Below are 11,678 nucleotides of genomic sequence, written 5' to 3' on the forward strand. Positions count from 1 at the left end.
AAGGTGGCTTGTTGGGTTGAACAGAACCGCGCGAAGCAAATGGAGAAGTAGTTGAAGTTCTGGTGGAATGTGGATAGGGTGTACGCACCCTCCATCCAAATTGAAATTATGTCATCAATGAACCCGAATCAGGTGACGAGTTTAGGATTCTGGGTATTTATGAAGGATTCTTTCAGATGTCCTATGAAAAGGTTGGCATAAGATGGTGCCATGCAGGTGCCCGCAGCTGTGCTGTGGATTTGTTTGTAGGTAATGCCTTCAAAGGAGAAGTAATTAAGGGTGAGGATATAGTTGGTCATCGTGACTAGGAATGAGGTAGTTGGTTTAAAATCTGTCAGGGGTTTGGAAAGGTAGTGTTTAACAGTAGTAAGGCCATGGACATTAGGGATGTTAATGTTGGTCTACAACAGCAGAGATTCTCTCAGTGGGGGCACTGTAACCAGCCACAATGGGACATCCTGGGTGGTTGGGTTTATTGATTTTAGGAAGCATGTAGAAGGTGAGGAGTCGTAGGGGTGAGTAGAGAGATGGACACCAGGGAGAGGTTTTGGGAAGTGCCTATGGATCTGAGGAGTAACTGGAGATCCTGCTGGAATCGGGTCAAGGTTTGTAGGTGGATGTATCTGAGAACTGACAGAGTCCTGCCAGATAACCCTTGTGGTTTAAAACAACAGTGGTGGAGCCTTTATCTGCAGGTAGTATTATAAGATCAGGATCAGTTTTAAGATGGACTGCAGTTTCTTCTGCAGATGTAAGGTTAGGTTGCATGTTTAGGGATTTGGGGAATGATGGTGAGGCAAGGTTCGAGATCAAGGAAGATTAACATGGGGTGATTTCGGGGCAATGGGGGTTGATCACATTTGGATGGAGGAATGAACTGAGTTAGGCAGGGCTCCACATTTGTCTTTGGTTGAGTCTGATTTGTAGGGTTGGTGACAAAAAAAGTGTATCCACTGTAGAGACTGGGAGGTCTTAAACAAGTCCTGCATGATTGAATCTGGAAATGGGGCAAAAAGTGAGGCCTTTGGAAAGGACTGATATTTATGTGGGGCTAAGGCTTCTGGGAGTAAGGTTCATGACTGTGTTTCAGGTCTGTTTAGATTCTAGATTGTGTGGTGGCAAGAGGAGTTTTGGAGGGTGGGATAAATGTAGTTGGCCTGCAAGAAATGGTTTGTTGGCTAAGAAGGGATGTGGGGGAGGTTTGGAGGTGGTTGTAGAGGGGGCAGACAGCAGTACTAGGGAATAGGAAGCAGGGTGGAGAACTTTTTGAGGTGGTGGTGTGCATGTTACTCTAGTTCCTGGAAGGCAAGAGTTTCAATGTGTGTTACGGGTTACAGGAATTTGGGATTGCACAGCAGAAGAATTTTTTGGCTGGAGAGAAGGTACTGCAAGGAGGTTTGGGCTTGGTTGATACAGTACTGCAGGACTGTTGATGAGGGCTAAGGATTGGCACAATCTGAACAGGTGGAGGTCATTACAGAAGGAGGGATGGCAGCTAGAGATAGGTAATTTGGTAGTAAGGCCATTGTGGGGGATTACACCAACCAAGCAACAACGCAGGAACAGTATGCGGGACTGGGTTCTGGCTAGGGATGTCAGTATTATGTAAGTACAGCACACACACACATTAAGATTTTGTTAGAATGTGATTTCAGCTCTTAAAAATTTTTAAGACTACATAGTATTTTCTAAGGAAGCATTTGATACAATACTAGTAACATGCTATCAATGTAACCCCGCAAAATGTACATTTATACAGCTACTGCAATATCACTGTCTATAGACCAACTGCAGAATGATCAAATGTGTTGACCAATGAATTCTTGATTTGGTAATATGCTTATCTGCTCTGCCAGTTATTGAACAAATGGAACATGTTGCAATTAATGACTGATTAAACAGGGTGTCATGAAATCGTTAACACACATCTTAACAAGACAAATTTTAATGAATAAAATAACTATTAAAATTTTTTATTTACACAATTTGTCAGCATCTTCAGATTGCACTACACGTTACTAGTACACACACCAATCAAAAATATGAAGGGGTCAAAGAGACTGTCTTAAGCCACAATTTTTTCAAAATTGAGTTTTTCCATGCAATGACATTTTTAAAAATACCCATATTTTCTCAAAAAAGCTTAGTCTTTTTGCAACAGATGGCAGGAAATGGCAGTGAAGTTTTGTACTTTACCATCTGGTGGTATTTTTAGAAGACAGACTTATCACAGCAAAATGGCAGCTAGCTCAGGAGCATCTGAACCTTGTTCACATATTTAACGAATAGTTGCCAATGAGAGTAGTGGAAACTAATGTGGTCATTTTGATACTGACAGTGATGAATCCTGGCATCCATTGAGCTACAGTTCCAGCTCATAACATTTCTGTATGTACTAGTATTTACTGGTAATCATTGTTGTTCTAATGTTGTTCACACATTTGAATGCGTTTTTTGTGGTAGTGGGAAAATTTTATGGGCATACTTCAAAGACTACTTAATGCTGTAATAATATAGTTTTAATAACACAAATATTTTTCATGAATGCCATTTTAGCAGTATTTTGTGTGCCTTACAACTATCTCAACGAAGTTCTGAGACTATTTTGTTCTTTTTACAGCATGGAATAAGTACTGTGAACGAAGAATCATGTCACAAACCTAAATATTCAGGAAAAGCTAAACACTGAAGTATTTGTTTTGAAAGGGGGGGGGGGGGGGGCAGTCAAATCTCAAATTGGTCAGTGGTGTGGGTTTTCAAAATAAGACTGTCCATGGAACCTCTTTCGGAAGTTCGTGTACCTGCTGGACCAAGTGCTACATAAAACTACATGGGAAAGAAGAAAATATTTTTTTATTCTGTTTGGATACAGAAAATTTTAACGCCCAGAATACTTACCTGACAAGTTGCATAAGTATGGTATCAAATGTGAAAGTTTGTTTTATACAGATAAATTGACTAGTATTTTATGAGTAATTTTATTTCATTCTATTTTATCTTTCTTTCATAGCTATTCCAAAAAGGATTACCCACAAAGTGTAATCTACAGTTCTTAAATTTTTAAATAACATTAAGATATATGGAATGAAAGGCATGATTTGCAAGGAAGCTTTCTCAAGGGTTCTTGGGTTACAGAACAGGCAAGAAGATTGAAGAATGTAATGTGTAAATTACGATGGGTTTTACAGTTAAACACTACATGTTCCCACATCCAAACAGTTGATCTAGCATTTGACAAGATTATAGTATGGAGAGATTGCAGTATCCACAACTGTGGATCAGAAAGGGATATGTATTTCTATGGAGTGAGAAAGATAAAGGGGTTCAGATGAAGTTCAGAGCTGCTGGATAAAATATTTGAAGTTAACTAATCCTCTAACAAAACATTTCCACATAATCAGGTAACAGCAAGGAGTAGAGAAAGAATTTGGGCTTTTGTGCTTCGGAAGTCTCTCTCGTTGTTACCAAAAGATTTAAATCTGCCCACCATTACTGTCCTGTGGCAGGGCACACTAGACTCTTTTGCAATTGTGATTGTGATTGTGTCTGCAATGAAGTTGTGGTAGTAAAATACAATAAAAAATTTCATTCTGACCAAAGTGCCAAATCTAAGACGTCTGGGTGTTGGATAATCTTAAGGCAATCTCTAAACACACCTTACTCACATTCGTAGATCTCATTCATTTCAGTGAAGCTATTCAACCAAAGTGTGGAGCACTGCTATTCTGACAAAGGAGCCCTTGCATCAGTGGATATCCGTATTATGAGGAAAAGAAATGAAGGCTTGCTGAACCATACCCATTTCAGCTGGCAGTAAAATATAGAGAGCCACTTCTGATTATGCAGGAAAAAAATTATGGTGTACTATCTCTCATGGCGTACATATCTGCAGCAAACTAACACTTCTTTCAGTCATCTATTGGAAATAATGTGAACAATTATGAGTTAGAGGAACTCTCTTGATGTAGCTAAGTCACTAAAATAATTTATTAATCCGAAGGACCTTTGCACATATATAAATATGTAAAAATTATATACACTGGTCACTGTTTTTAGTGTAGTTCAAAATAATTCCTTACAAATTCATATTTTGCATTCTACATTCTTTTCTGGGAGATAAAGTAATAAGCCACTACTGACTATATCTTAAGTAAAATGATTCAATATAATTACAATGCATTGAGTCGAGTATTTTACTACACACCTTACTAATAAACTATTATGTACAAAACCAAGAAGATTTCTATTTTGTACTGAACATTTATAGCTGTCCAGGGAACATGGACTGTTGCTGTATATCAAAACTAGTTACATGTGGCTTAAGACTATCTCTCCGATCCCTTCACGTATGTAACTGTGCAAGCAACCAAGTTATTGTGTTTCAAATTTTCTCAAAATTCCTTGCACCTATTTCCACATAAACACAATATGTCTGCACTTTACTTTAAGATGATAGTGAAACTAATGTCTCACTGTGGCAATAAATACCTACAATATTTACACCCTTTTGGATTTTTAAATTTAACAATGCTATATGTAAACTTACAACTACTTTTAAACTCTTGGAAGTAGTGCATCATTAATTCAGTAACACTGATTTATGCCGGAGATACAAAACCAATACATTACAATGTTGTTATATAAAAAGACATTGCACCATACAAGACTGTGTGATACACCCAACATTAAACTTAATTACATACTTCAATGAAGTACAGTTTTAAATTGTGTGGTGTGTAAGGACCTTCTCACCCATCCACATTTCTAAAAACACTGCATGTAATATGAAAATGGTATGCAATACTCTGTTCAATCTTCAATTAATACGTTCCCTTTATAAGTGATGATCTGCTGATAAAAGAAATCTAATATCTCTGGTTGACTAAAGAGTTCACATTTCCCAAGAATGGCAAAACCTCTTACAAGATGCCAAATTTGGCTAAAATATTTGTTATGTATAATAATGAACCAGTGAAGATAGATGAAACAAAAACATGGGAATAGGAGCTGGACACACAGCATAGCATATGCCAACTGTAATAGTTAAAATATCTGCCAGTGAAAGTAGCAAAGTTCACACACAATTCTAAACAGAAAAATTTGGAAACATGGAGGAAATATAAATTAATAACAATTAGTTTACACGTGATTACAGTCATTACAAAATGTGAATAAACCAAAGTGGAAAGACAATTAAGTCTTTTATACAATGCTCTACATTATAGAAGAAATTGTGAATAAAACTGAAATACTACTTTTGAATTCTACAATGGTGTGCTTGTAGGACAGGTGACAATAGCAGAACAGTCAGTTTAAATTAGATCTCCAAGACAGCGCCTATTAACAATTAGAGAATATGGTTAAGAAGAAGAAACAGCTACAGTATTTTTAAAAATAAGTGAAAATGGAAGTTCTTATTTCACTTTAAAATATTACAATTCTCTAAATCATCTATGGTTCTTATATATTAAAGTAATATTAAAAAACTTATTACAATTGAACTACTATGCAATATTTAGTTTGGAAAAGGCTATACTCCATGACAAAATATTAGCTGTATTGGTGGGTATCTTCTCTCTAGCTTGCATTCAAAATATATGTTTTGAGTGAGATCTTTAACACTTAAAATTATATTCAAATCCAATAACTTTTCAAATAAAATTTAAAGTCAGCTGAAGTACGCTCGAGGTATTTAGCCTCGACTAATACTTAAAATGGATGACTATTGAGGGTTAATAACACACGACAGTCATTACAAGAGTACAATAATCCATGGGAAGTAAAAATAATACCCCAATGGTCTAGCTCTTATTATTAAAACAAAAATTCCACAATACTAGCTACAACCTACTAATGTATGTACAGTTTGTTATATAACTACATCTGTTACACAGAAATAAACCTATTGTCGTATTTAAAATATAATCTGAATTGACAATTAAAAAAAAAAAAAAAACCACCATAGAGGTTAGGTCACTCATGTATATTTGTACTGGAACAGAAGGCCAAGGAAGGTCACGTGCGACGATTTCTACGTTGTCTTGTTGCTCTAGGTGAGACAACTCTGGGTTCTGAAGAGACATCCAATAATCTGCAACACAACATGCATACATGTTAGTTATGTGAAATTTCTTTTAAAAATACGAATTTTAACATCCACACATACAAAAAATAACTAATGTTGTCACTGTAATAAATCAAATATCTTAAGACAGAAAACACCACGCACTCAGCAATTACTGCCAAATGATTTATCAGATGTTCTTAAATTATTAATCAATCAATTAATTACATAAGTCGCAATATGTCTGACAGCATGAAACCTGTATCATTGAATTTAGGCACATACCTACTGTCTACTGCTGAGATAGATCAATGTAGTTAATTAATTAATATCCTTCAACTGAAACTTGCAATAAAATAATGATGAATTTCAAAATTAATAATTTAGTCATTAATTTGATACCAATTACCTTATGCATTTATTTCACACCAACTATCAAAACTAATAACTAAGATCCTTAAATACCATTTACAGTGGAACCTCGCATAGCAAGCACGTCATTCCGGACTCTCACTCTTAGAGCAAAATACTCGTTAAGTGAAACAATTTATCCCATATAAATTAATGTACAATACAATAATGCATTCCATGCAAAAAAGCCCTAAACGTTCTCTCTTATTGATGCCATTTATTCAAAGAAAATTATACATACAGTATTATGTACTTTATTATTCATGATACGTAAGTAACTCTTACTAGGGAGCTACCTATATATACTTGTTTCTACCAATGCTTCAACACTTGACAAAAAATGCAACACAGCAGTATAGTCATATGAATTTGTTGCGCGTATCACCACTATTTTATTGGGATGATGATTTTCAATGAACGAAGCAACAGAGACCCATGCTTTCAGCATTTTTACTATTGAGCCAGAAGATTCCTGTTTGCTGTTACTGTCTCCTCCTCAGAACTCCTCTCCACAACATCATGCTGTGAGACATACTGCAACTCCATAAGTTCTTCTGTGGTCATTTCTTGGCTGAGATGATCTACAAGCTCATCAATACTGTTATCTCTCAGACCCGTGCTCTTGGCCAAAGACACATAATCTCCTACAGGCTCCACAAGTGCTGACTCAAATGCCTCAGAGTCACATTCGACAACTCACTCCGGCCAAAGCATCTTCCATGCAGAAGTGAGAGTTCTCTTTCTAACCCTTTCCCTTGCCTTTGCAAACATTTTAATGCAGACAAAGACATTTAAGTGATATTTACAAAACTCTCCAAGAGTCAACTCAAAGCATTGCTCGAGAATAAATGAGTGGTGTTTGGAGGCAGAAATTGTGTCTTGATAAATTTATTTTGTCTACAGATTTATTTGCGACTGCTTCCGCCGTTTTTGCTGTAGATGGCATTAGTGGAAAGTAGTGGTACGAGTCATAGGTCGTGTCATACAGTAAGTTTAGGCATTTGAGAACATAATGCAAACAAAATATTAGTTGATTTTTGATTGCATCTTAAAGTTATTCTCGACTGAATATGTCAACTTACAAGCCCAATTCTAGTCATCTGCGGGAGGCTTTAATTTTCTGCTTTGGTATGAAGAAATCTGTGGCTGAGGCTCCTAAGAAGCTGGGTAAGACCTATGATGAGACACCTGTTAGTGACAGAACTTTGCAGAAAATGGTTTCCATTCTTGAAGAACGGCGATTTTGACATTTAAGATCGGCATGGTTGTGAAAGAGAGGAAGCTTTCGATGCTTTGCAACTGACGGGAACAATCACAGGAGATTGTTATCAAAAGCAATTGATGTGTTTGAGCCGAGCACTGAAAGACAAACTACCACAATACAGTGATAAGACATGAAAAGATGGTTTTCCAGCATGATAGTGCATAGCCCCATATCGAAAATCCCATCAAAACATACTTGGAAATAGGAAGTTCTACCCCACCTGCTGTATTCTCCAAATATTCCTCCCTCTGACCGCCACCTTTCTCAATCTATGACACGACCTAGCTGACTAGCACTTACAATCATATGAACAAGTGCAAAATTGGATCAATTCATGCCACCCGCCCCCTCAAAAGATCCCTAGTTTATACACTGCAGGATTAGTATGTTGTCCTTAAGCTGGGAGAAAGCACTGGCCAGCAATTGCAAATACTTTGAATCTTAAATTTTTTGTTGCTTTGCTGTACCTCACAATGCTGTGGATACCAGTTTTTCTGAACTTCTTGAACCACCCACAGCTTCCCTTAAACACTTCTTCGGCTGCTGTTGATTCTGGTGTCTTTGTAACAAGGTCGGCAAAACTTGTTCTCACCTTCTCCCAAATGATGTTCTCGTTAATAGTGTCACCTTGAAATTGCTCTTATTTATCCATACAAGGAGCAACCTTTCGACATCATCCAGAATATAAAACCACTGTTTAGATACTCTTGTCACTCCCTTTGAAGCCTCTACGTCCTTATCTTGTCCTTGTTCTTGGGTATAGTGTTAATAGTTTATGTAGACCGATTGCACATGTGTGCTCAATCAGCAACACTCACACTGCATTTACATTTTTCAATGATCTTATGTTTCACTTCTAAGGTAATTTTCATTCTCTTATGGTCATCATCTTGTGGCTTTCTCTTCAAGGACATTTCTATGAAGGTTATTAGAATTTTCCCTGTACTAGAAAGGATTTTCTAAGAGGAAGTTTAGAAATATTGCCGTATATTAAGGGCTGTAACTGTGTGAACATCTCATATTTCAAAATTATGATACCATATTTCCATCAATGTGGAGTTACTAGAATAAATTCCAACATTCTAACTTCAGAAGTGTAGAAGTTTAAGCTGTGCCAATAACTGGATTTTGCAAAGCCTGTAACTCTTAATAATTGGCACCAGGTGCCAGCAACTGGCATTTTGCACTGATTAGCTTTCACAGTGAAGTTCATTTTAATCTTGATAAGAATGGGAAATAAATGTATCTGTTTAAACAGCAACTTCAAATGATAACTGTAACCAGTAAATGGCACAGTGCCAACAACTAGAAAATTGTGTGCCAATAACTGGAAAATTATTAATCAATAATGGGCAATGATTTTAACATTTTTCTGCATCTTTTTCTTCATTACATAAGTAAACTGAATGAAATAAGGGTCCTAGGTGAAAAGATTCGTACAGCGAAGAAAGCATTCAGAAAGCACTCCAAGATGAAAAGTAAGACATCTCAGTCAAAGAGTCAAAGCAGTGTCCAGAATGTATGGGATTCCCAGATCAAGAGTAATAAATATACCAAAACATCCCATGGGTAGTGCCTATCCTGAGCACAGAGGAGGAATTTTTTTTTATTTATTTTTTTCATTAAGCAAGTTTTGTTCCTTCTCCTGAGGGGAGAAGGCGGGCTGTTTTAAGGCTTATCTCAGTGCCCTTCATCAGCCAGAGGTTTACATCTTTATTTCATTTATTGTACATAACATTTTTTTTAAGAATATAATAATTCCAATCCCAAAGAAAGCAGGTGTTGACAGATGTGAAAATTACCGAACAATCAGTTTAATAAGCCACAGCTGCAAAGTACTAACACGAATTCTTTACAGACGAATGGAAAAACTAGTAGAAGCCGACCTCGGGGAAGATCAGTTTGGATTCCGTAGAAATACTGGAACACGTGAGGCAATACTGACCTTACGACTTATCTTAGAAGAAAGATTAAGGAAAGGCAAATCTACGTTTCTAGCATTTGTAGACTTAGAGAAAGCTTTTGACAATGTTGACTGGAATACCCTCTTTCAAATTCTAAAGGTGGCAGGGGTAAAATACAGGGAGCGAAAGGCTATTTACAACTTGTACAGAAACCAGATGGCAGTTATAAGAGTTGAGGGACATGAAAGGGAAGCAGTGGTTGGGAAGGGAGTGAGACAGGGTTGTAGCCTCTCCCCGATGTTATTCAGTCTCTATATTGAGCAAGCAGTAAAGGAAACAAAAGAAAAATTTAGAGTAGGTATTAAAATCCATGGAGAAGAAATAAAAACTTTGAGGTTCGCCGATGACATTGTAATTCTGTCAGAGACAGCAAAGGACTTGGAAGAGCAGTTGAACGGAATGGATAGTGTCTTGAAGGGAAGATATAAGATGAACATCAACAAAAGCAAAACGAGGATAATGGAATGTAGTCGAGTTAAGTCGGGTGATGCTGAGGGTATTAGATTAGGAAATGAGACACTTAAAATAGTAAAGGAGTTGTGCTATTTGGGGAGCAAAATAACTGATGATGGACGAAGTAGAGAGGATATAAAATGTAGACTGGCAATGGCAAGGAAAGTGTTTCTGAAGAAGAGAAATTTGTTAACATCGAGTATTGATTTAAGCGTCAGGAAGTTACTTCTGAAAGTATTCGTATGGAGTGTAGCCATGTATGGAAGTGAAACATGGACGGTAAATAGTTTGGACAAGAAGAGAATAGAAGCTTTTCAAATGTGGTGCTACAGAAGAATGCTGAAGATTAGATGGGTAGATCACATAACTAATGAGGAAGTATTGAATAGGATTGGGGAGAAGAGAAGTTTGTGGCACAACTTGACCAGAAGAAGGGATCAGTTGGTAGGACATGTTCTGAGGCATCAAGGGATCACCAATTTAGTATTGGAAGGCAGCGTGGAGGGTAAAAATCATAGGGGGAGACCAAGAGATGAATACACTAAGCAGATTCAGAAGGATGTAGGTTGCGGTAGGTACTGGGAGATGATGAAGCTTGCACAGGATGTAGTAGCACGGAGAGCTGCATCAAACCAGTCTCAGGACTGAAGACCACAACAACAACAACAACAACAACAACATATTTTTGGATACATGCTATACATAATATTGTTGTTTTTGTTCATTAACAGATAAATAAGTGATTGATAACATTATATATTAAAATAATTGAAATATAAGTAAAAACAGGTAAGGGATGTATCATTGAGTAATGGTTTACAGCCAATACAGATAAAGCGTGGAATATACCAAGGAGACTCATTAAGACCTTTCTGGTTCTGCCTTGCTCTGAATCCACTATCCAACATGCTAAATAAGACAAATTATGGATACAATATTACTGGAACATACCCACACAAAATCACACATTTGCTATACATGGATGATCTAAAACTACTGGCAGCAACAAATCAACAACTCAACCAATTACTACAGATAACAGAAGTATTCAGCAATGATATAAATATGGCTTTTGGAACAGACAAATGTAAGAAAAATAGCATAGTCAAGAGAAAACACACTAAACAAGAAGATTACATATTGGATAACCACAGCGACTGCATAGAAGCGATGGAAAAAACAGATGCCTATAAATATCTAGGATACAGACAAAAAATAGGAATAGATAATACAAATATTAAAGAAGAACTGAAAGAAAAATATAGACAAAGACTAACAAAAATATTGAAAACAGAATTGACAGCAAGAAACAAGACAAAAGCTATAAATACTTATGCTATACCAATACTGACCTACTCATTTGGAGTAGTGAAATGGAGTAACACAGACCTAGAAGCACTCAATACACTTACACGATCACAACGCCACGAATATAGAATACATCACGTACATTCAGCAACTGAAAGATTCACATTAAGCAGAAAGGAAGGAGGAAGGGGATTTATCGACATAAAAAACCTAC

General features: G+C 36.7%; 1 protein-coding gene across 1 annotated transcript in view; it reads right to left on the reverse strand.

Moving 5' to 3' along the window:
* Positions 1 to 1,929: 1,929 nt before the first annotated feature.
* LOC126475207 (proliferation marker protein Ki-67-like) overlaps positions 1,930 to 11,678 on the reverse strand; it is an 81,770-nt gene continuing 72,021 nt past the window's right edge. The window contains exon 11 of the mRNA XM_050102861.1: positions 1,930 to 6,091. Within this exon, the coding sequence (XP_049958818.1) occupies positions 6,016 to 6,091 (76 nt within the window). The 3' untranslated portion in view covers positions 1,930 to 6,015. The remainder of the gene's footprint in view (positions 6,092 to 11,678) is intronic.

Source organism: Schistocerca serialis, chromosome 4 (genome assembly GCF_023864345.2).
Source record: "Schistocerca serialis cubense isolate TAMUIC-IGC-003099 chromosome 4, iqSchSeri2.2, whole genome shotgun sequence".
Lineage (NCBI taxonomy): Eukaryota > Metazoa > Arthropoda > Insecta > Orthoptera > Acrididae > Schistocerca > Schistocerca serialis.